This window comes from Macaca fascicularis, chromosome 10, assembly GCF_037993035.2.
Source record: "Macaca fascicularis isolate 582-1 chromosome 10, T2T-MFA8v1.1".
Classification (NCBI taxonomy): domain Eukaryota; kingdom Metazoa; phylum Chordata; class Mammalia; order Primates; family Cercopithecidae; genus Macaca; species Macaca fascicularis.
In genome coordinates, this window is record NC_088384.1 from 21,092,251 (window position 1) to 21,117,636 (window position 25,386).

The 25,386-nt window shown below is 53.3% G+C and overlaps 1 protein-coding gene across 9 annotated transcripts; it reads left to right on the top strand.

Moving 5' to 3' along the window:
* Positions 1-1,115: 1,115 nt before the first annotated feature.
* Positions 1,116-21,827, top strand: GAL3ST1 (galactose-3-O-sulfotransferase 1). Of its 9 annotated transcripts, none has more exons than XM_045363811.2 (4): positions 1,116-1,298; positions 10,917-10,991; positions 19,068-19,207; positions 20,365-21,827. In XM_045363811.2, the coding sequence occupies exons 3-4, from the start codon at positions 19,077-19,079 to the stop codon at positions 21,506-21,508; spliced, it is 1,275 nt and encodes a 424-aa protein (XP_045219746.2). In that variant the 5' UTR covers positions 1,116-1,298; positions 10,917-10,991; positions 19,068-19,076; the 3' UTR covers positions 21,509-21,827. The 9 variants fall into 9 exon arrangements, with proteins under 9 accessions (XP_045219746.2, XP_073860090.1, XP_045219744.2 ...); XM_074003989.1 differs by having other exon boundaries at positions 20,368-21,827; XM_045363809.2 differs by lacking the exon at positions 10,917-10,991.
* The last annotated feature ends 3,559 nt before the right edge of the window (positions 21,828-25,386 follow it).

Genomic DNA, 25,386 nt, shown 5'->3' on the forward strand with positions numbered 1-25,386 from the left:
TGTTTTTGTGGCAGTGGATGTAGGTCCAGCCTGTGAAGGGGGAAAGCAAGAGCTTGGGCAGGCTCTGGCCTGGGGAGCAGAAAACCTAGGGCTCCCCTTCTCAGCTGGGACTGGCTGTGGGTGGGAGGAGAGGGCTGTGTGCCATTCCCAGTCTGTCATGCACATGGCGATGGGAGGAAGCGGGGTTGCCTCCAGAGGCAGGAACAGAGGGTCAGGACCTCTGGAGCCAAAGCCTGCAGCCCGGGGGGACAACTCAGGCCTGTCTGGGGGCCTGTGCATCCAGGGCCACACAGCTAGAGCGCAGGCCCATCAGATATGGAAAAATTCCTGGCAGTCATGCTGATGTGGAATTTTCCCCATTCCAGAATCTCCCAGTAATGGCGGGGGCAGTGGGGCTCTGACGCGTCCCAGACCCCACTGGGTGGCCAGCTGGTTCCTTACTGCCCACAGCTGGGCTGATGATTCCAGGCAGGCAGGCATTGGTCCTCATCCATGATCTTGCTCCTCTCGGGTGAAGAAGGAAAGGCCAAGCTTGGAAAATGAGACAGGACCTGGATGGGACACCTGCCTCCTGATTGCCCTGCTCAGCCCTCAATGACACCCTAGAGAGTGACAGCTGAGACCTCCAGGTGGCAGGACCAGTTGGAGCTCAGTCTCTTGCTTGAGCGCCCTCCACTCCCATGAGTGCCAAAAATGTGTTGTCCCCAGTTGGCACTGACTAGAGCAAGAAGCCATATGATCCATTGGATCCTGAGGGCCCCAGGACCCCCCAACCAAAGTTAAGCAATAGTCCTGCTGCCGCCTTTTTCCCAGAGCCGTGGTTCCCCTCCCCACCACCACCAAGCCTGGGCATCCTCAAGTCTTCTGGGCTGAGGGCTCCGTTGAGCCAGAGGGCCGGCGGCGGGACAATGGCCCCGTTGGCGCGTCCGAGACAAACGGGCCTTGTTGGGCCGGCAGCGGGGGCGCAGCGATGCGCCCCAGCGCGCTGAATGCGGCTTCTGTGCGTCTCGGGCGGGCGCAGAGGGGCCGGGACGGGGCGGGGAGGGGGCTGGCCCGGGGCGGGGAGGGGTCTGGGGTCCGGGGCGTCCATTGGCCCTGGCGCCGGAGGCCGGGCCAGGCTGGCGGCCGCACCTGGCCGGGAGCGGACGCGGTGCGGCAGCGGCGGCGGGGGCGGGGGCATGGACCAGGCCTGGTGGAGCGGGGGGCCCGGCCGGGTGCGCCCCGCCGCCCAGTGAGCGCCCGGGCGGCGCGGCCCGGGCCGAGCCACCCACGCTGAGGCAGAGGAGGACGGGGACAAGGTACGTCTTGGGCTCTAGCACCCACTGCCAGCTTGAGCCCTGCCTCACTCTACTCCCTGGGGGTACCGCCCACTTTACCCTAACCCCCAAACTGGGACCGCGCGCCGGAGGAGGGGAATAGGAGTGCAGCACCGATGCTCTAGACGCTGGGTACCCCTGCCCACTGCCAGTGGGTGGCCCGGTGGGGGCCAGGGAGGGCGCAGGTTGGTGCCCTCCATGCCCTTGGTTTTTTCCCCTGCCCCCTAACCCCCCTTCCAGGGCTTCTCAGTCCCTGAAGGTGGGATGGGTGGGGCAGAAGGCAGGCTGCTGGGGCTGGGCTGGAGCTGGGAGTGCGTTAATGATTAATATTGGACACAATGGCCAGAGCCCTAGGGGAGGAGGGGCAGAGATCTCTGCTGTCTCCATCAGCCCTTCCCAGAAAGGGGGTCAGAGCAGGAGCCGGAGACCATAGTAAGGGATGGATCCCCTCTGCTGGGGGAAGGCCCTGACCTGTACCCCAGAGGAAGCAAAGCCACCAAAGAGAGGTTTGGGAGGGTAGGACAAACCCTGGCACCCAGGAGGGGTCCTATAGGAAATCCCACAGTTCCTCTTTCCTAGCCCAGTGCCCAGGAAGGGGGTCCAGCTTGGTCTGCCCTGTTGGTGCCAGGCCAGCATTTTGGTACCAGCACAGAGCGCACTACAGACCGAGCCCTTCCCAGTGGGAACTGCCCCGCTCAGCTGCCCAGAGCCAGAGAGGTGATGGGCACGTCTGGCTGCTGTAACCCACACCAGGGGGAAGGAAAGGGAGAGAGGGCAGCAGGCTTGACACCTGATCCCGGGCTGCTGCAGTGACAGGTGACAGGTGCCATGAGAATCCTCCAGAGGGTAGAGAGGTGTGGAGGACTGTCCATTCCAGTTGAGAAAATCCAACCTCTTCCTTTACTGACGGGGTGACCTGAGACCTAGAGGGGGTGAGGCTTGTCCAGGGCCACACAGGGGGCACAGGAGGGCAGTCCTGGGCCAGAGCAGTCACTGTGTACGCACTGTTCCTTGTCCTGTGAAGGAGGCATTACTACCTATCCCCATTATCCAGAGGGGGATACTGAGGCTCAGGGAGATTCAGTGACTTGTCCAAGGTCACATGGCTCAGAGGTAGCTGAGCTGACTCCAAATCACAGGAGTCTTGCCCTGGCCCCCATTTCAGGACCCCAGCCCAACCCATGACCTCTCTCTGCTCCTTTGGGGTCCTGCCTTCTTAGATCTGCCTGGGCTGCCCCAAACCCTCAGCTCTGGACCCCTCCCCCTCGCCTCCCTGGCTCCCAGCTCCGCCTGACACTTCAGCGGGTGAGCAGGCTGCTACCCAGGGAGCAGAGACAACGAAGCCCTGTTCCCAGCTGCCACCTCAGCCTGCTTTATTCCCTGCTTGCTCAGGCAGAGCCCTTCCTGAAGGAAGCTCCCTGTGGACAGAGAACGCCTGGTCCCCATGCATCCCCTTCCCTTAATGGGTCTGATGCCCTCTTGTCACCCAGCAAGGGAGGAGTGTGTCCCCAACAGCCCCTCCCACTGGGTTCTGAGGGACTGGGTGTGCCACCCAGTGAAAGAGGCAATGATTAACCTGAGAGAATGATGCACAAATGGAATTCTGGGCCTGGCTGCAGGCTCCTGAAGGGCTCCTTGCTTCACTTTGACTGGGTGAGGAATATAGATGAGCCCTTTTAGGGGCTCCACATGACTCCAGGGCAGAGCAGGATGGAGCACAGGTGCCCATGGGGGTCATCAGGCTGGGGACTGCTGGAATCTCCAGGTGAGGGGCGATGGTGGGAGAAAGTGGGGGCCCAGAGGATGCCTGCATTCCCCCCTGCTAGTTCCGGCTCCTTGGATGGGGATAGTGTCCTTCTAGAAGTCTGAACAGACAGAGCCTGCTTCCCCACCAGGTCGGAGCTAGGAGGATCACAATACAATCAGAGGAGCTAACGCTGAGTGTGTGAAGGGCTCTGTGTGCCTCACAGCAGGCCTGTGAAAGCGTCATAGTACCTGCCAGTTTTTAGGAAACCAAGGCTCAGAGAGGGGAAGTCACTTGCCCAAGGTCGCCCAGCTGCGGGGTGGTGGAGCCAGCATTTGTTACCAGGGGAGTTTCCAGGAGTGGAGAGGTGGGTGTAGGTATCTCCAGCATTGTGCATTGCAAGTGTCAGTACCTTTTCACAAACCTTTATATTGTTACATAGTTTTAGGCAAATAAGCGCATAACAATCCTTAACAAATATTTCAGGCATGTTATAAGGTACAGAGACTGATATTATCAACTCCTACATACTCAGCTCTGGTGTTCTCAGCATTTTTGGAGCTAATGACAAAGTGATTGACTTCTTGGTGAAGCTGTGACTTGCAACTCCCCAGTTAGCGCTTCTTTAAGGCTACTCAAATCTCCCCTCAGGAAGCCAGGTGATTTACCCAGACAAGGCAACGGAGCAGGAAGAGCTGGGGCCTTGCTCCTCATTTTGGCTTTGCTGCGTAGGCCTTCTACAAGTTACTGAGCCTTAGTTTCCCCACACATCACATTGGGCTAGCAGAGGAGACTGGGAGTGTCTGTCAAGGTCACAGGCGTGGATGCCCTTTGTTTTTTGTGTTTTTGAGACGGAGTCTTGCTCTTTCGCTCACGCTGGAGTGCAGAGGCACCATCTCGTCTCACTGCAAGCTCTGCCTCCTGGGTTCACGCCATTCTCCTGCCTCAGCCTCCCGAGTAGCTGGGACTACATGCACCCTCCACCATGCCTGGCTAATTGTTTTGTATTTTTAGTAGAGACGGGGTTTCACCATGTTAGCCAGGATGGTCTCGATCTCCTGACCTCGTGATCTGCCCGCCTCAGCCTCCCAAAGTGCTGGGATTACAGGCGTGAGCCACCATGCCCGGCCGTGGATGCCCTTTGAAACAGCAGAGAGGTGACCTTGCAAGATCAATAAGTGCTTTCTGAATCATCAAAGAACATTAGCCTCTCTCAACTGCCGGGCCGGCTACCACCTGCATCCACCCCTGCAGCCTAGGGAGCAGCAGGGGTCAGATGTCAGGGCTGACATTTTGGAAGTGGTCCTCCGAGCCAGCGAGTTGGGATCCAGCTGAAATGCTCCAATGGGTGGTCTTCCGCCTCTCTGCTCCAGCACCCCATTCTAGAGGGGCTCAGATTGAGGAAGCTTCTGGATGCTTGCAAGTCACTTCCCCAGTACCCCTGGATGGAGCGTTAACCTATCCCATCTGCCCCTTCTGCTGTGCCACCCACACTTCCCAGCTCCTTCTCGGTCCCAGGCCCCTATTGCCCCTTCCGCACTTGGTGCACTGAGGTTAAGAGAGGGCAGAGTGTCTGCCTCGGCCACACAGTGAGGAGAAGTAGGGCTCATCTTCCTCCAGGTGGGCTGCAGATTTTCAAAGTGGAAATATCTTTCTTTATCTTTCCAAAGTAATATAAGCTCTTTTGTAAAGAGTGTGCACGTGTGTGTGTGTGTGTGTGTGTGTGATCACAGAATCAAAATATGTTCCAGAAAGTATATGGGCTTACTCCCCAGGGAACTACAATTTATAACTGGGTATCTTTTCAGACCCTTATACACATGTACGAATGTACAGCTTTTCTCTACATGAATAAGTTTATTCCATATACAGTGCTTTCCGGGCTTAATATTAGGCAACTCTTTTTTTTTCTTTCTTTTTTTTTTTTTTGAGACGGAGTTTCGCTCTTGTTGCCCAGGCTGGAGTGTAATGGTGTGATACTGGCTCACTGCAACCTCCGCCTCCTGGGTTCAAATGATTCTCCTGCCTCAGCCTGGGATTAAAGGCATGCGCCACCACGCTGAGCTAATTTTTGTATTTTTAGTAGAGATGGGGTTTCTCCATGTTTGTCAAGCTGGTCTCAAACTCCCGACCTCAGGTGATCCACCCGCCTTGGCCTCCCAAAGTGCTGGGATTACAGGTGTTAGCCACCGCACCCAGCCAGGCAACTCTTTTTTAACCTCCCTGAGCCTCAGTTTCCTCATCTCTAAATGGGGGTAAAGGCTCTGTGAGCACTGGAGGAAATTATACTGCAGTGGCCACTTTTATATGCCCATCTCAGATTGATTGTTAGATTATCTTTGAACCATATTCCTGCAGGTGGATTGCTGGGTCTGAGAACAGGCACACTCAGAACTGTAATAGCTGCTGTCAAATCTGCACTACGAACACCATAAGGAGAGTTGTATTGCTCCACTCTTAAAAGCTCCTTCCATATCTCCATGGGATTCCCCTCCAGCTACAGAAAGCAGCCCTGGGATACCCTCACCCCACCACCTTCTCGGCCAGAGCCCTGTTCCTGTATGTGCATATGAGCAAACAGCACGGATGTGCCTCAGTTGGTGAATGGCTTTTGTTTCTTGGGGTTTGTTTTTTTAAGATGGGGTCTCACTCTGTTGCCCAGGCTTGGAGTGCAGTGGTACGTTCATACCTCACTGTAACCTCAAACTCCTGGGTTCGCAGGGTCCTCTTGCCTCAGCCTCCTGAGTAGCTGGGGCTACAGGTGTGCACCACCACACTGGGCTAATTTTTAAATTTTTTACACAGACAGGGTCTCACTATGTTGCCCAGGCTGGTCTCAAGCTCCTGGGCTCAAGCAATCTGCCTGTCTTGGCCTCCCCAAAATGCTGGATGGCGCATGCCACCATGCCCAGCTGGGGAATGGTTTATGGGGGAATAGCAGTGCTGCAGACTCTGATACAGCCCTAGCTGCCCTCTTTTATCTCGTTAGGGAGCTCTTCTTCACCCTGCTCCGTAAGTACAGGCTCCCTGTCCTTCCTCACCCTTCCTTTGTTGACACTAGTTACTCCTATGGCCTCAATTTCCACTTCTGTGCCCAGCTCCCCACCTACCTCTTCCCCTCCCCCAAGACCCCACTCTTTGCTCCTACAGATCTTTAGACATTCTATGATCATGCCAAGCATCCCTCAGACTCAGTGTGTTCTAAACAGAACCTGACACCACGTGCTTCACCCCAGCATTCAACCTGGCCCTCTCAGCCTCCCGGACTCAGGGACTAGTTCCACCTCCAGCCAGCAGTCACCCAACAGCAACTCTTCCCTCCCCTCCTCCACACCCTGCCGCCAACAGAATGCTGCCTTTGCATGGTCTCCAGACAGCTCCGGTACTTCCCCAGCCTTCTCCTTGTTCCACGTCACACCTGCACAGCTGTAACAACTACTGTGGAGGTCAGCCTGCTCCTCCCTCTCCTTCCTCATCCCTACAGTTCATTTCTTACCCAGTAGCCCATAGGAATCCCATCTGCTCACTCCTCTGCTGAAGACCCTCCCATGGGTCTCTCCCTACAGCCCACAGGATCCAGGCAAGACTCAGTAGCATGCTTCCTGAAAGCCCTGCAGCCCTGCATGTCCTTCTTTTTTTTTTTTTTTTTTTTTGAGATGGAGTCTCACTCTGTCGCCCAGGCTGGAGTGCAGTGGCATGATCTCTGCTCACTGCAACCTCCGCCTCCGCCTCCCGAGTAACTGGGATTACAGCCTCCTGAGTAACTGGGATTAGGTGCCCGCCATCACACCCGGCTAATTTTTGGTACAGACAGGGTTTCACCACGTTGGCCAGGCTGGTCTCGGACTCCTTACCTCAGGTGATCTGCCCACCTCGGCCTCCCAAAGTGTTGGGATTACAGGCGTGAGCCACCGCACCTGGCCCCTGCATGTCCCTCTTAACCCTGCCCTATTTTCTGGCTGTCTCTGTAGTCTCTCCCCTGCCCAGCCAGCCTCTTACACGTACACACACCAGACACTCCAGCCGGTGGAATGTTCGTTTCTCAATTGCCCTGGGCCTTTGCATGTGCTTTTCTCTCTGTGTGGCTCATTCTAGGGTAACAAGCATGTTAGTTAATGCTAGCTGCTGTAACAGACAAACCTGAAGTCCTAGAAGGCTTAATGCAGTTCTTGTTTTCTTGAAATCCAGTCAGTGTCTGGTGGGTAGAGATGCAAAGGCCTAGGCTCCTCCCAACTCCACCCACGCGCAGATCCTTGGATACCGCCCCATTCATCCAGTAAATGGGAAAGGAGACCACAGAAAAGGTCCACCCACTTAACCTCATCAGCTGGCATTCTGTTCACATCTCACTGGCCAGGACCCAGTTACGTGATGACACTGAACTGCAAGGGCGCATGGGAAATGTAGTCTAGCCATGTGGCCGTGGAGAAAAGGGAACTGTCTTTGGAAATTGGAGACCACACAACAGCTTCTGCCACCAGAGGCCCCTACCCCAATAGGCCTTCCCAATGCCACTGTCCCCTCCCCAAGGCTGGATCAGGTGTTTTCTCTGTGTTTCTGCAAGCCCCAAACAATCCGTTGTCCATCACTGCCCTCGCCTCGCAGCTGTGTGTTCCTCTGTCTCCCCAGTTAGGACTGTGAGCCCCGAGCTCTCTGCACGGGGTTATCCTGAACTCTAGTGCTGGAATGCAGGTGCCCAGTAAACACCTGTGGGATGGATCAATTTAAAACTATCATGGGCCGGGAGCGCTGGCTCACGCCTGTAATCCCAGCACTTTGGGAGGCCAAGGCAGGTGGATCACTTGAGGTCAGGAGTTTGAGACCAGCTTGCCCAAGGTGGTGAAACCCTGTCTCTACTAAAAATACAAAATTAGCCAAGTGTGGTGGCAGGTGCCTATAATCCCAGCTACTTGGAAGGCTGAGGCAGGAGAATTGCTTGAACCCAGGGGGCAGAGGTTGCAGTGGGCCAAGATTGCCCCATTGCACTTCAGCATGGGTGACAAAAGTGAAACTCTGTCTCAAAAAAAGAAAGAAAGAAAGAAAGAAAGAAAGAAAGAAAGAAAGAAAGAAAGAAAGAAAGAAAGAAAGAAAGAAAGAAAGAACGAACTATCATGGCCGCAAGGTGTCCACAATTTATTGATAGGTGGGGAAAAAAGCAGTTAACAAAATATGTCCCCCAAAGAAGCAGGTGCATCTGGGCTCCATGGCTTACACCTGTAATCCCAGCACCTGGGGAGGCTGAAGTGGGAGGCTCACTTGAGCCCAGGAGTTCAAGACCAGCCTGGACAACATAGCAAGACCTCATCTTTACAAAAAATCAAAATACAAAAATTAGCCAGGTGTGGTGGTGCATACCTGTAGTCCCAGCTGCCTGGGAGGCTGAGGTGGAAGGGTCTCTTAAGCCCAGGAGTTTGAGGCTGCAGTGAGTCATGATCATGCCACTGCACTCCAGCCTGGGTGACAGAACAAGACCTTGTGTCAAAAAAACAAAAACAGTTTCCATTCCATTGTCTATATATATATATGACCAGAAATCCTGTGATGGTGATGACCTCTGGGGTTGGGCTTCTTTTAATCATCTTCTTTATACTCTTCTGTATTGTTTGAATTTTTTTTTCAGTATGCTGCTTTCATCATTGAAAAAGTTTTTGCTGGGCACTGTGGTGCACACCTGTAATCCCAGCTACTTGGGTGGCTGAGGCAGGAGAATTGCTTGAACCCAGGGAGCAGAGGTTGCAGTGAGCCAAGATCTTGACACTGCACTCCAGCCTGGGCAAAAAAGTGAGACTCTATCTCCAAAAGAAAAAAAAAAAATTTTCCTGGGGGTGGGGGTGGAGAACCAGCCAAAGATGTTGTCATTGGCTGGGCGCGGTGGCTCACGCCTGTAATCCCAGCACTTTGAGAGGCTGAGGTGGGTGGATCACGAGGTCAGGAGATCAAGACCATCCCGACTAACACAGTGAAACCCTGTGTCTACTAAAAATACAAAAAATTAGCCAGGCAAGGTGGCAGGTGCCTATAGTACCAGCTACTCGGGAGGCTGAGGCAGGAGAATGGCGTGAACCTGGGAGGCGGAGCTTGCAGTGAGCTGAGATCGCGCCACTGCACTCCAGCCTTCGTGACAGAGCAAGACTCTGTCTCAATAAAAAAAAAAAAAGAAAGATGTTGTCATCAATACTCTGGGAAGAGACTTCTCTGGCAGGGCTGGAAGCACAGGTCTCCCTACTCTGGAAATCTTTGCTTCCCTTGGCTAGTTGCTCTCCTCCTCACCGACAATCTCACCTCTTGTTCAAGAGCCTGCACTTTACTCTCACCTAGATGAGGTTCTCACCCCTCTATAAAATGGAGATGATAACAGGAGCTCCCCAGAGAGGATTATGAGGCTGCAGATGCATGACACGTCCCAAGCCCAGAAGTGGACCCTGTTGGGTTCAGAGTCCACTCTAATAAACTACAGCCCCTGCAGTTTGATGCCAGCTCCACCCTGACTCTCTCTTGGAAAGCTGTCTTCAAGCTAGCTCAGCTCAAAAGGCAGAAAGTCAACGGAATGTTAGCCTGGATAAAACAACGCCATACCATGTCCCAAACCTGATTCCAGCACCTAGAGAGAAGGCGACTCTGGACCTGCCTTGTGGCACTTTAAGCTCTGGTATTTCGTGGGTGCCTGGGGGCTGCTCCCAGACTGGTGAGGCTTTGAGGGAAAGGGGGACTCAGAGCAAGTGAGGATGCCTGCTGTTCCCTGGGAGAGGCTGGCAGCTGCTTAACCTATGGAAGTGCTTAGTGTGGGATGAATGACTGTCACAATAATGATCATTATTAATTGATGGTGGCACCTGGGTCCCTAAATGGTGCCACCTGCCTGGTCTGTGATGAGGTTCTAGGCAGCAGTGCTGAAGGGAGGATGGTGGAGGCATTTCTGGGCACAAGGAGACCTCTGTCCATGGACAAAGCTGAGACAACTGACCTGAACCTAAGATTCAAGTGCCTGAACTGAGTCCTAGGATTCCTGGGGCTTAGGGCCAGGGCACCTAGAACTGCCTCTTCCCGTCAAGGCCTTGGGGAGGATCTGCATCTCCAGTCAGCTCAAGTCCTGCAGAGCTGGTCGAGTGTCTGTGTATCACCATTCCTCACCCAGGTATAGAGGCAGGACACGCTCTTTGATGTAAGATTTAGAGCTCAGGAAGTGAAATCTTGCCAGACTCATCTGAGCCCCGGTCAGATGCTCTGCCTCCTGGAAGCCTTCCAGGCTGAGTTAGTTGTTCATTCTGGGTTCCCACAGATTTTGGATAAACCTTGGTCTCTGGTTGTGTCTCAGCATCTTTACGCCCTGGAGTGTGGCAAGTCTGCATATGTACTCTGGCTTTGTCTGCTCTCTGATAGCTGGGTGACCTTGGGCAGGTGACGTTACCTCTCTGAGCTTTGGTTTCTTTACCAGGAGGGTAGAATAATAGAGGTGCTTGATGCATCAGCTGTGAGACTTAAATGAAATGCAGCAGGTGGAGCAATTAGCCCTCTTGCACCCCAGCCCACCTGCATCTCCCTGTCCCTCAGTCAGCCTTAGAGCCTGTTCTGGGCTCTGTGCAGGCTTCTGCGGTTGCTGTGTCCTTGGCCCAAGGATACCTAGAATCTTTCTGTGCCCTTGGATGAAAGAGCTGCTTGCTTGTTGGGGTCCAGAGAGAGGTGAGGACCGGCCAGGGCTGTCCAGTGGGGGCAGAGGGCCAGGGCAACACCTGCAGGGTACCAGGGTGTGCCACCTGCTATCCCCAGGAAGCAAACTCATGAATATTCATACCACTGGATGGGAGGGAGCCAGCCAGCTTGCTGCTGGGTGTCATTGGAGCATTCCTGTCTCCCAGTGACCGCAGAGACAGCCTGGGAGTTGGACGTGGCTCAGGCAGTGAGTGGAAAGGGGCAGCCAGCCACAGCCCGAGGTGAGTGTGTCTCTTATTCTCTGCCACAGGGGTCACAGGGAAAGTAGGATACCCGGATACCTGCCTGGTGGTGACGCTCTAAGCCAGAAGGTTTACCATCCCAGGCTGGGTTTCCCTGTGTGCATGATGTGGGGGAAGAAGTCCTGTTTCTCCTTCGTTCCCTGGAGGGTGTCAGTTCAGCTAAACAGGAGGATGGCCGGGCCTGGCCTGCTGCCAGCTCTCTGCACTGATGCAGGCCAATGTGACAGGCATAATCTAGAAGGGCAGGAGTAGATGGGGTGGGCTGGTGATAGGGGGACTGTCCATCCTGAGTGCCTGCGGTTGTCACTACTATGGGTGGAGGAGGTGGGAGACCGAGGTTCTAGTCCCGTCTCTGCTGCTGCTGTGCTGTGTAAACCTGAAGGTGTCCTTGCCCTCTCTGAGGTTCAGCCTCCCTGCCTCTTTGTCTTCTGGCCTTGAGGCTAGGAGGCTCTGGCTGCATTGAGATCATCCCTGGACTTGGGACCCTCAGCTTCCTGCAAGCCTCCATTGTGGGTCAGTGGGCACACACTTTGGTGGGGCTGTGGCTGGGACCCTGGGAACATATCGATGATGATGATGATGACAATGATGGCAGGCCCCGCTCAGTGACTCTCTGCTCTGCACCAGCCCCGGGCTGGGTTCTTTTCTTGTGGAATGCAGAGGATCTGCACAGCACCCTGTGATGGAGGCTCAACTGGTACAGGTTGAGTATCCCTTATCTGAAATGCTTGGGACCAGAAGTGTTTCGGATTTCAGATTTTTCAGATTTTGGAAGATATGCGTATATATAATGAGATATCCTGGAGATGGAACCCAAGTCTAAACATTTTTGTTTAGAAAGAATTGATGTTTCTTTCTTTCTGGTTGATTTTATTGTTTAAACTTTTTTTTTTTTTTTTTGAGATGGAGTCTCACTCTGTTGCCCAGGCTGGAGTGCAGTGGTGTGATTTCGGCTCACTGCAAGTTCTGCCTCCTGGGTTCATGCTCCTGCCTCAGCCTCCCTAGTAGCTGGGACTACAGGCTCCCGCCACCATGCCCGGCTAAATTTTTTTGTGTATTTTTAGTAGAGATGGGATTTCACTGTCTTAGCCAGGATGGTCTCGATCTCCTGACCTCATGATCCACTCACCTCAGCCTCCCAAAGTGCTGGGATTATAGGCGTGAGCCACCGTGCCCAGCCTAATTTTAATGTTTTTGAGACAGGGTCTTGCTCTGTGGCCCAGGCTGGAGTTCAGTGGCACGATCATGACTCACTGCAACCTCAACCTCCCAAGTTCAGGTGATCTTTCTGCCTCAGCCTCCCCAGTAACTGGGACTACAGGCATGCACCACCATGCCTGGCTAATTTTTGTATTTTTTGTAGAGATGGGGTCTTGCCATGTTGGTCAGGCTGGCCTCAAACTCCTGAGCTCAAGCGATCCTCCTGCCTCTGTCTTTCAAAGTGTTGGAATTACAGGCATGAGCCACCACGCCCCACCTTCATGTATGTTTCTTATACACGTAGCCTCAAGGTAGTTTTATTTTTCCCTTGAGGACACTAAATAAACTGTGTGTTGTGCACCTGGGTTTTGACTGAGACCTGTCATGTGAGGTCAAGTATGGAATTTTCCACTTGTGGTGTCATGTAGGCATTCACAAAGTTTTGTATTTAGGGACATTTCAGATTTCAGATTTTTGATTTTTATTTTTATTATTTATTTATTTATTTTTGAGACAGAGTCTTGCTCTGTCGCCCAGGCTGGAGTGCAATGGCGCAATCTCAGCTCATTGCAACCTCTGCCTCCCGGGTTCAAGCAATTCTCCTGCCTCAGCCTCCCAAGTAGCTGGGCTTACAGGTGCACACCACCACGTCTGGCTAATTTTTTGTATCTTTAGTAGAGACGGCGTTTCAGCATGTTGGCCAGGCTGGTCTTGAACTCCTTACCTCATGATCTGCCTGTCTCGGCCTCCCAAAGTGCTGGGATTACAGACATGAACCACTGCGCCCAGCCCATGGGGGCTTTTACATGCATGTGCCTCACATGTATTACTCTCGTCTGTAGGTCTCCTACACAGGATCTCTCCTGTGTCTCAGTGAGGTGTTGTCTGCCTGGACCATGTCCTCATCCACATTCTCTATAGCCCTGCCCACATTCTGCCCTGAGAGCCATGGGAAGTCATTCATCACACATTCACCAGGTGCCAGGCTCGGGGAGCTCAGGGATGAGTCACCAGTAGGCTTGCCTGTAGCGGGGCACGGAAGGGACCTCTCCTCTGGCACGCCAATGAACCAAGGCTGGGTCAGGGTCAATGGTGATGATGATAATAATGAATATGTGTTGATCACCTCCTGGGTACGTGCATTGTCTCAGTCTCATAGCCTGAGAGCAAGGCATGGTGGCTTATGCCCAGCACTTTGGGAGGTGGAGGTGGGGGAATCACTTGAGGCCAGGAACTCAAGATCAGCCTGCAACATAGGGAGAGCCCCCATCTCTACAAAAAATTAAAAACTTAGCTAGGCATGGTGGTGACCTGGGCGTGGGTGGTATGCACTTGAGAGGCCGAGGCGGGAAATTCACTTGAGGCCAGGTGTTCGAGACCAGCCTGGGCAGTACAGTGAGATCCCCATCTCTAAAAAAAAAAAATTTTTTTTTTTTTTTTTTTGAGGCGGAGTCTCGCTCTGTCGCCCAGGCTGGAGTGCAGTGGCGCGATCTCGGCTCACTGCAAGCTCCGCCTCCCGGGTTCCCGCCATTCTCCTGCCTCAGCCTCCCGAGTAGCTGGGACTACAGGCGCCGCCACCACGCCCGGCTAATTTTTTTGTATTTTTAGTGGAGACGGGGTTTCATTGTGTTAGCCAGGATGGTCTCGATCTCCTGACCTCGTGATCCGCCCGTCTCGGCCTCCCAAAGTGCTGGGATTACAGGCTTGAGCCACCGCGCCCGGCCAAAAAAAAAAATGTTTTTAAAGTAGCCAGGCGTGGTGGTGCATGCCTGTAGTCTTAGCTACTCAGGAGGCCGAGGCAAGAGGATCCACTGAGCCCAGGAGTTCAAGGCTACAGTGAGCTATGATCACGCCACTTCACTTCAGCCTGGGTGATAGAGCAAGATCCTGTCTTTTTAAAAAATTAATCTCATAGCCTGGTGACCGTTCTCCCTCAAGCCAGGCTCCTGGCTGTCAGCTAGCTCCTCTCCCGACCTCAGTCTGTTCAGGGGCTCTGCCTGTGATTACAGAGGGCTCTGTGTGCCTTGATCTTGCTGGTGTGCGTCCATGCACACGTGAGGAGACTGAGGCTCAGGGAGGATGAGGTACATAGTTTCACACCTAAGTTAACAGTGGCCAGGCAGGAAGGGCACAACCAGACTTGGACCCCTCAGGTGGCTGGCACAGGAGGGACCAGACACCAGGGTCCCCTCTGCTTCCCCTCCCCTTATCCTGGCTGCAGCCTCAGCCCACAGATAGCAGACCCTGCTGTGCTCCTTGGACAGAGCTTCCTGTCCACCCCCACATCCCCCACTTTCTGTGATGCAACTTTCCCTCCTTCCTTCCCCTGGGCTTGGGACAGGGCTTAGGACACACCAGGCAGGGACTGCCATGGACAAAGCAGGAAGTAGAACATTGGAGGTCTATAGACCTGGGCTCTAATTCTGGCCCTGCCCCGCCTTTGCTGAATGACCCTGGGCAAGTTATGTCACCTCCTGGAACCTCACCTTTCCCATCTACCAAATGGGGGTGACAGCAGTGTGTAGGGGGGTGGAGTGGCATCCACTAAGTGGTTGCTGAGTAGGGTCAGTTAGATGCTCTGAAGAGGCAGGCCCCTGCCCTGGGCCTGGCTCCTAACACGGGCTCAAAAGTAAAACTAGGAGGGATGGCCCAAGGTTCAGCAGCAGGCAGCACCCAGCACGTGTGGCAGGGACCTGGCAAGCTTTGAAAAATAGCAAATGGGGGCTGGGCTCAGCGGCTCACACCTGTAATCCCAACACTTTGGAAGGCCGAGGTGGGTGGATCGCTTGAAGTCGGGAGTTTGAGACCAGCCTGGCCAACATGGTGAAACCCTGTCTCTACGAAAATGCAAAAATTACTTGAGTGTGGTGGCGTGCAGCTGTAATCCCAGCTATTCGAGAGGCTGAGGCAGGAGAATCACTTGAACCCAGGAGGCGGAGGTTGTAATGAGCTGAGATTGTACCACTGCACTCCAGCCTGGGCAACATAGGGAGATTCCGTCTCAAAAACAAACAAACAAAAGAGCAAATGGGAGAATGAAATGAGGGAGTGAATGAGTGAACCAATAATGGTGTGGGGGGGTGGAGGAACTGTCCTGGGCGGGGCCAGGTGGAGCCTGATTGGCGGGGCAGGGAGGCTGGTCTGCCCCCTGCTGCTGGGCCTGGACCTCGGCGCCTCCAGTAGTGCAGCCTCTCTGATTCCGGAAGGTACCCTGGTGAGTGGGGCTGCCGGGGTGAGTCCTTGGGATTTCCAGAGGGCAAGCCACAGTAATCCTAATCCCTCCTCATCTTAAAGTCAGAGAAACTGAGGCCCAGAGTTTTGGACTATGATCTGGTCCACGACTCGGCCCTGTTTTCTGCTGGGTCGCTGAGAAGTTGGAGGCTGACAGGGGTGCTTGAGGCTGAGGCAGGTTTGTGCTTTGTGGGCGGCCCAGCCCCCACTCCTTTTGGGGTTGAAGGCAGGTCCCCCCGGGCCTCAGGAGGGGTACAGCTAACACTCTAAGTGATGACTGTGTGCTGGTTGCTTTGCTTAGGAAATTTCTCCAGAGAGCAGCTAGGGGCGCCTCCAGCTTTCCCATTTTACAGATGAGAAACTGAGACTCCATGAGGGCTCTTGGCGTGTCTGAAATCACAGGGCTGGATTGAAACAGGCCTGGGGCCCCTCCATGGCTGGCGGGTTTATTCCGCTTTGCAAGCTTTCTGATTTGTTACTTAAATGTGTTAAGTAACAAATTAACTAACACATTTGTTAAGGTGTTGACAATTAATTGCCTTTTTTTGAGATGGGGCCTCACTCTGGTCACCCAGGCTGAAGTGAAGTGGCGTGACCTTGGCTCGCGGTAACCTCTGCCAACCTCTGCCCCCCAGGCTCAAGCAATCCTCCCACCTCAGCATAACTTTTCCAGGGCATAGTGTGTGCGACCCTCCCCCAGGGTGGCTGACTGGCTTCTGCCTGCAGGGACAGTGGTGATAAAGCCATGCATGTAGTTATTAGCACATGTGACTTTTCCTGGCCTCGGGAGCCCAGGGCGCAGTGCAGCGTGAGCCAGGACAGGAGTGGAAAGTTTGGGACAAGAGTAGAAAGTTTGGGCACCTGGTTTTGCAGCTAAGGTAAGGTGAGAAGACCCTCCAAGCCGCAGCTCTCTCCTGGACTCCAGTTCCTCAGCCTGAACTGCCCCCGTCACAGTCCACATCTCAGCCCCCTGCTGATAGGGTTGCCACGCTTAGATTATCCCCCAAAACAAACAAATAACAACAGGCTGGGCACAGTGGCTCTTGCCTGTAATCCCAGCACTTTGGGAGGCTGAGGTGGGAGGATCGCTTGAGTCCAGGAGTTCAATACCAGCCTGGGCATCTCAAAAATAATAATATAAAAAATGTTAAAAATATATAAAAATAGGCCAGGAGCAGTGGCTCACACCTGTAACTCCAGCACTTTGGGAGGCCGAGGTGAACAGACCACGAGGTCAGGAGATCAAGACGATCCTGGCCAACATGGTGAAACTCCATCTCTACAGAAAATACAAAAATTAGCTGGGTGTGGTGGCGTGTGCCTGTAATCCCAGCTACTCGGGAGGCTGAGGCAGGAGAATCACTTGAACCAGGGAGTGGGAGGTTGCAGTGAGCCGAGATCACACCACAGCACTCCAGCCTGGTGACAGAGCGAGACTCTGTCTCAAAAAAATAAAATAAACGTATAAAAATGAAAAATAAAATAAGGAAATAACAATAACAAAACCTCCAGGACATCTAGTTAAACTTGAAGTTTGAATTTTTTTTTTTTTTTTTTTTTTGAGACAGAGTCTCACTCTGTCGCCCAGGCTGGAGTGCAGTGACACCATCTCAGCTCACTGCAACCTCTACCTCCTGGGTTCAAGCGATTCTTCTGTCTCAGCCTCCTGAGTAACTGGGACTGTAGACGCATGCCACCATGCCCAGCTAAGTTTTGCATTTTTAGTAGAGACAGAATTTCACCATATTGGTCAGGCTTGTCTCAAACTCCTGACCTCAGGTGATCCACCCTCCTTGGCCTCCCAAAGTGCTGGGATTACAGGCATGAGCCACCGCACCCAGCCTTGGAATAATTTTTAGTAGAACTATGTCCCATGCAATATTTGGTGTATACTTACACCGTAAAAAATTGTATTCACTGTTTATCTGAAATTTGAATTTAACTGGGCAACCCTACCAGCTGGCTTTGGAAAGGGGGTGGGTGTGTGGGCAGACGCCTGGCCAGCTGTGTGACCTGAGCCTTCTTCCCAGCTGTGAGCCTCAGTTTCTCCATCAGCCACCCCTATAGACTCTAGGGGCACAAGGGCCAGTGAGGAGAGAAGAGCCCTGGCTCTTACTGGGTGCCTCACCTGTACCACTGTGGGATGGGTGGCACAGGGGACAGGTAGGGCTGGCTGTGCCTTCTGAAAGGTGAAGGATTCAGACCTCAGAGAGCCCTTGGCCTTCCCTGTAGACAGCCCTGGCCCAGGCCTGGGGGGCGGGGAGTGTGGCACAGGGCACGGGGAGAGGGTCTTCTTTTCCTTCTTATTTATTGATTTATTTATTTGAGACAGGGTCTCACTGTCATCCAGAGCTGGAGTGCAGCGGCACAGTCATGGCTCACTGGAACTCAGGCTCAAGCAATCCTCCCGCCTCAGCCTTCCAAGTAACTAGGACTACAGGCATGTGCCACCACGCCTGGTGAATTTTTTTAAATTTTGTTTTGTAGAGATAGGGTCTCACCATATGCCTAGGCTGGTCTTGAACTCCTGGCTCAAGCACTCCGCCTGCCTCATCCTCCCAAAGTGCTGGGATGACAGGTGTGAGCCACTGTGCCCAGCCTTTTTCCTTTTGCCTTAGAAAAGTGTTTCATAGTTGGGCGCGATGGCTCACATCTGTCATCCCAGTAATTTGGGAGGCCAAGGCGGGCGGATTACTTGAGCCCAGGAGTTCGAGACCAGCCTGGGCAACGTGGTGAAACTGTGTCTCTCTATTTTTAAAAAATTAAAGTATAAAAAAAGGAAATAATTTCATTATCATGCCCTAAAAGGTATAAAAAATAAGATAACTTCAGGATCTGGGAGAATTTGGAGTACAATTGAAGAAGTTTTTTTTTTTTTTTTTTTTTTTTTTTTTGAGACGGAGTCTCGCTCTGTCGCCCAGGCTGGAGTGCAGTGGCGCGATCTCGGCTCACTGCAAGCTCCGCCTCCCGGGTTCACGCCATTCTCCTGCCTCAGCCTCCCGAGTAGCTGGGACTACAGGCGCCCACAACCACGCCCGGCTAATTTTTTGTATTTTTAGTAGAGACGGGGTTTCACCGTGGTCTCGATCTCCTGACCTTGTGATCCGCCCGCCTCGGCCTCCCAAAGTGCTGGGATTACAGGCGTGAGCCACCGCGCCCGGCCGAAGTTTTTAAATATATATTTTTATTTAAAATACAAGAAAAAGAAACAGAAGAAAAAATAACTAAAAATAAGGTAACGAATGTTAGTTATCTTATTTTTTCTTCTGTTTATTTTTCTTTTATTTCTCATCGACCAGCTTAAAAATTAAAAGGAGTGGAAAGTTTGGGGCCCTGGTTCTGCTACCTGGTTCATTTTAATTTTTAAATTTTAACCTTCTCCCTGCCCCATTCCCCAACCTCTCTTTGAGTTGCTTCACCCACCCTCTCTGTCTGCAACCCTGGGGCTGTCTCTTTCCAGGTGGTTGTCTCTCTATCTCTCCAGTGTCTCTCTGTCCCTGTCTGGACCCTGCTGGGGGCCACAGAGCAGGCAAAGGCAGGTCTCAGCTGCCAGGCCTGGGCAGCCTTGGGGGCTCCCTGGGGCCAGTTTCCTGACACTTGCCCCACTCTGTGCTGCCCCCGCAGGTGTCTGAGATGCTGCCACCGCAGAAGAAGCCCTGGGAGTCCATGGCTAAGGGGCTGGTGCTGGGTGCGCTCTTCACCAGTTTCCTGCTGCTGGTGTACTCCTATGCCGTGCCCCCGCTGCATGCTGGCCTGGCCTCCACGTGAGTGGCCCAGCTGGGCAGATGATGGGTGTAGGTGGGGGAGGGATGGCAACCCACCCATGGGGCCCTGTAATTACCACAGGGCCTGCCCAGTGACCTTGGATAGCCACCCTCCACCCTGCACCATGCTGTGCCAGACAGAAATTCCACTGACGGCAGAGCTCGCCATGTAACCCTGAGCCTTGGTGTGCCCATCTGTGAAGTGGGGATAAAAACAGAGCCTTTTGGCTGGGCGCGGTGACTCACGCCTGTAATCCCAGCACTTTGGGAGGCCCAGGCAGGCAGATCACCTGAGGTCAGGAGTTCGAGACCAGCCTGACCAACATGGTTAAACCCCATCTCTACTAAAAATACAAACATTAGCTGGGCATGGTGGTGTGTGTCTGTAATCCCAGCTACTTGGGAGGCTGAGGCAGGAGAATTGCTTGAACCCAGAAGGCAGAAGTTGCAGTGAGCCGAGATGGCACCACTGCACTCCAACCTGGGCAACAGAGTAGACTGTCTCAAAAAAAAACAAACAAACAAACAAACAAACAAAAAACAACAAAACAGAGCCTTCCTCATAGGACATGAGAATCAGGTAACACTGTCTGTACAGGGCTTAGATTGGCATCATCTGAGATGCCAATGGAGCCCTGGGGGCGTGACCTGTCCATGGATTCAAATGTGTCCGTCTGACTCCAGGCCCAGCTCCTGAGAACCAGGCTCTCCCGCTTCCTCATGGGCTGCACTGCACAGACCCGGCACAGCCTGTAGCTGGTGCAATACCAGTGCTTGGTGATACTAAGTTGAAACAGAGGAAACTGCAAATTTCTGCAAAACTGACCATTTTTGTCCTATAAAATGGCAATTTCATGTGGCCCAAGCGGCTACTGATTCATGGTACATGTAACACAGTGGCCATGAATGAGGTCTGTGTGCCTCATCTCACAACACTGTGAATAAGGGCCTGTTATTGTACCCATTTCACAGAAGAGGAAACTGAGGCCAGAGAGGCCAAACCACCCGCGCAGGCACCCAGCCTGGACTCAGGCTCCACAAGTCCCGCTATCCCAGCTCCTTTGCCACCACTGTCCCCAACAATCTCCCTCTCTAGCTACCAGAGTCCTGAGGGTCCCAGCACCCCCCTGAGGCTCTCCCCACCTCTCTGTCCCCAGCAGGACCCCAGAGGCCGCAGCGTCGTGCTCTCCGCCCGTGCTTGAGCCAGAGGCAGTGAACCGCGCAAACGGCTCGCGGGGAGAGTGCCAGCCGCGGCGCAATATCGTGTTTTTGAAGACGCACAAGACGGCCAGCAGCACCCTGCTCAACATCCTGTTCCGCTTCGGCCAGAAGCACCGGCTCAAGTTCGCCTTTCCCAACGGCCGCAACGACTTCGACTACCCGACCTTCTTCGCCCGCAGCCTAGTGCGGGACTACCGGCCCGGGGCCTGCTTCAACATCATTTGCAACCACATGCGCTTCCACTACGACGAGGTGCGCGGCCTGGTGCCGCCCAACGCCATTTTCATCACGGTGCTCCGCGACCCCGCCCGCCTGTTCGAGTCCTCCTTCCACTACTTCGGGCCGGTGGTGCCCCTCACGTGGAAGCTCTCGGGCGGCGACAAGCTGGCCGAGTTCCTGCAAAACCCGGATCGCTACTACGACCCCAACGGCTTCAATGCCCACTACCTCCGAAACCTGCTCTTCTTCGACTTGGGCTATGACAACGGCCTGGACCCTGGCAGCCCGCAGGTGCAGGAGCACATCCTGGAGGTGGAGCGCCGCTTCCACCTGGTGCTCCTTCAGGAGTACTTCGACGAGTCGCTGGTGCTGCTGAAGGACCTGCTGTGCTGGGAGCTGGAGGACGTGCTCTACTTCAAGCTCAACGCCCGCCGCGACTCGCCGGTGCCGCGGCTGTCCGGGGAGATGTACGGGCGCGCCACCGCCTGGAACATGTTGGACGCCCACCTCTACCGCCACTTCAACGCCAGCTTCTGGCGCAAGGTGGAGGCCTTCGGGCAGGAGCGCATGGCCCGCGAGGTGGCAGCCCTGCGCCATGCCAACGAGCGCATGCGGACCATCTGCATCGACGGGGGCCACGCCGTGGACGCCGCCGCCATCCAGGACGAGGCCATGCAGCCCTGGCAGCCGCTGGGCACCAAGTCCATCTTGGGCTACAACCTCAAGAAGAGCATCGGGCAGCGGCACGCGCAGCTCTGCCGGCGCATGCTCACGCCCGAAATCCAGTACCTGATGGACCTCGGCGCCAACCTGTGGGTCACCAAGCTCTGGAAGTTCATTCGCGATTTCCTGCGGTGGTGACGTCCCACCGCCCAGCGGCTTGCCTGCCTGCTTGCTCCCTACGGAGGGGCTGAGCAGGACGCCGCTGGTGCTGGCCGCCCCCAGCCCCCTCCTGGTGCCACCTCGGACCCCGGGGTGAGGGGGGTGCTTCCTGGGGGGACGCAGCCAGCCAAGACTGGGCCCACGCACACAGAGAGGGCCTAACCGATATCAGTATTTAACTAATTATACCGGTTTTTATTAAACCCCTTTCCCTCCCCGAAAAAGAATGTTCTATTTCTGCCTCCCCTTAAAGGGGAGACCTCAGAAGTAAAGGAATTTGATGTTGTGTTTTTGTTAATCAGCCTCAGTGGTGGTGACTTGGGGTGGGGGTTGGCGTGGGGGGAACCACAGTGGTGCCTGGGTGAGTCTGTAGGCAGAGACCAATGGGTGGCAGGGATTTGATGTGTTTTTGCTATGTGCTATAGTCCTATGTGGTTCAGGGACTCCCATGAGCTACCAAGACCTGGAAAAGCGCATGTGTATGTGTGCATGTGTGTGCACACGTGTGCGTGTGTGCATGTGTGTGCATACGTGTGTGTGTGTGCATGTGTGTGTGATTATCCTAAGGAGTACAACAGTTACTCACTCTGACTGTGTGCCCGGCACTAGGCTAAGGGCATTATTTCAACTCATCTTCACCAAAACCCAGCAACCTGGGGACTGTTATTGTCTCATGCTAGAGACAACGAAGGATGCTCAGAGAGGGACAATCACTTCACCAAGATCACACAGCAAGTGGTAGGATTAGAGTAGGGGACTGGGTGGGTAGAGGATGTGGCCAGATCAGAATAGAGAAAGAGAGAGAGGGAGGAAGAGACAGGGAGGTGGCGGGGGTGGGGCCACTCAGTAGGGCATTGTCAACAAGCCCTGGGCCCAGGCTAAGGGCTTCTTGCACAGACTTCATTAATCCTCAGTAACTGAAGTCGTTAAAATTACCATCCCATTTTACAGATGTGGGAATGGACATTCGGGCAGGAGAAGGGGTTTGCCTGAGGTCATGTCACAGGACATATCAGACCAGGGACTCAAACCATCTCCCAGGGACCCCAAACCCTTCACATCTCCAGTGCCTGTCTCTCCCCTCCTCCACCCTCTCCCTCCATTGCTACTGGTCCCTGGCTTCTAGCCTGCCTCACCCTGTCTCTACCTGCCCCTCCCGCTTCTACCCTCCCATCCCAGGCCGCCTTCCACACCTGCCTGTACTCTGCCCCGACAAAAGCCCTGGGCTTCCCCGCTCCACTGTGAGATTCCATTCAATTAATCAAAAAAAAAAAAAAAAATTGGTATCCACTAAATCCCTGTTATGTACCCCAGCCCCGAGCTGCTCTGAGCATACAGCAGTCAGCAAGCTAGCCAACTTGTTATTAGTGCCTGCCTGTAATCCCAGCACTTTGGGAGGTTGGGGTGGGTATATTGAGTGAGCCCAGGAGTTACACCAGGCTCAGCTACATGGTAAAATCCTGTCTCTACAAAAACAAACAAAAATCACCACCAAGAAAAAACAAGTTGGTCAATCCCTCCTGGGGCTCATATCCAGAGGGGAAGATGGCCGTCAGAAACCAATGCAGGCTGGGTGTGATTGACTAGGATGTGGACACACCCAGCTCTAGCCACTCGCCTCATTCAGCATCCCCAGTGGGAGAGAAAGTCCTGGGGCACAGGACTTCAGTCTTCCAGCTAGCAGCTGGCATCCAGGCCTGAATGGCAGAAGCCACAGTCAGGTGACTCTTCTTAATTTTTTTTTTTGAGACAGGATCTCACTGTGTTGTCCAGGCTGGTCTCAAACTCCTGGGCTCAAGTGATCCTCCTGCCTCAGCCTCCCCTGAATAGCTGGAGGAGAATACCACTATGCCTGGCTTCAAGTGACTCTTTATTGGAGACCTGTTTGTGTCAGGTTCCAAGCCGGATGCTTGCATACCTTAGCCAAATATCCCAGCTTTTAGACTAAAACTCAGAGAAGTTAAGTGACCTACCAAAAGTCACACAACAAGTTAGTGCCAGAGTCAGAATTCAAGCCCATACCAGTCAGCTATTAACCTCTCACTGGGCTTGGGTTATTGCCTATAGGAGTGAGCTTCTAGCCTGAGTAGAGTGGGGAGGAGTTAAGGTGACCAACTGTCCCAGTTTTCTGGAACTATCCTGGTTTTAGCATTGAAACTCCTATTTTCCAGGAAACCCCTCTGTCCCAGGCAATCAGGACAGTCCGTCACCCTGAGAGAGGTTTGACCCCACCAATCCCTTAGAGCCACTGCCTGCACCTTCATAATGTTCTTTGTGGCAAGAAATAATATTGTTTGCAGCACACCCATGAGACTGTTAATTCGTATGGAGAGAAATAAGGGAAAAAAACCCACTGACAGTAGCTAAGACTATTCACAGGAAAAGATGTTACGGATCCCAAATTCATGAGATAATTGCTCCCACCTTTGGTTTTTTATAGAGATGAGTGGTCTCCAACTCCTGGCCTCAAGCATTCCTTCTCTCTTACCCTCCCAGAGTGTTGGGAATACATGTGTGAGCCACCATGCCTGGCCTTCCTCACTTTTATTAATCAAAGATAAATGTAACTTAGTGTGCAATATAATATTCTGAGTTTAAGGAATTCCATAGTAATCATATCTCCTCGGGCCCCTAAAGGCCTAGAAATGCCAGGAATAATTTTATTTATTTATTTATTTATTTTGAGATAGAGTCTCACTCTGTTGCTCAGGCTGGAGTTCAGTGGCATGATCTTGGCTCACTGCAGCCTCAAACTCCTGGGCTCAAGTGATCCTCCTGCCACAGCCTCCCAAGTAGCTAGGACTACAGGCACTCGCCACCACAATTGGCTAATTTTTTCCTTTTCGTAGAAATGGGGTCTTGCTATGTTGCCCAGGCCGATCTCAAACTCCTCGCTTCACACTATCCTCCTGCCTTGGCCTCCCAAAATGCTGGGGTTATAAGCATGAGCCACTCCACCCAGCCTATTGCATGATTTATTTTTATTATTGTCACCAGTATTTTGAGGCCCTTAAGAATCCAAGGAGAACAAACCTGTCAGACAGCAGGTGTCAGGAATATAAATTACTGCATTGGAATTTACAATCCGCTTGCTTTGTTCTAATAGCATTGTTACAGTTATTAACTCTTTTATTAACAAAATTTATATTTTATTTTTATTTGTTTTATTTATTTATTTTTTACATGGAGTCTTGCTCTGTCATCCAGGCTGGAGTGCAGTTGTGCATTCTCAGCTCACTGCAACCTCAGTCTGCTGGGTTCAAGCAATTCTCCTGCCTTAGCCTCCTAAGTAGCTGGGATTGCAGGCATGAGCCAGCATACCAGGCTAATTTTTGTATTTTTAGTAGAGATGGAGTTTTGCCATGTTGGGCAGGCTGGTCTCAAACTCCTGGCCTCAAGCAATCCACCCGCCTCAGCCTCCCAAAGTGCTGAGATTACAGGTGTGAGCCACTGCACCCAGCCAACATAATTTATATTTTAATAAGTGATGATGGGTACTGAGCCCTACGTCCAGCCCTGTGCAATGTGGAAACATGGGCGATCCCTTTTGCTCCCCCAAGGAAGTGACTGAGATGCAAAGAAGCTGCGCAACCAGCCTCTGCCAGGGTCACAGAGCAAGGCAGCCACTGAGGCAGGATGCAAACCCAGGCAGGTCTGACATCAAGACCGGGGCTCCAGGGCTCCAGACCTGCGGCACCATTCTGAGTTGGCCATCTCAGCCTCAGGACTGATGGACAGTACACCCTGAAAAAGTATGGGGTCTACAAAGGGCTTTGCTGTCAGCCCTGACTCCTGGCTGGGTTTGGCTGGGGGAATCTACGGTTACCCGGTATCCACTGACCTGATGTGTGAAAGCC

What these genes read in the sequence shown, in the direction of transcription:
- GAL3ST1 (XM_045363811.2), top strand. Translation starts at nt 19,077, where the DNA reads ATGCTGCCACCGCAGAAGAAGCCCTGGGAGTCCATGGCTAAGGGGCTG. An exon ending in CATGCTGGCCTGGCCTCCAC is followed by an intron (nt 19,208 to 20,364) that starts GTGAGTGGCCCA and finishes CTCTGTCCCCAG; the next exon opens with CAGGACCCCAGAGGCCGCAG.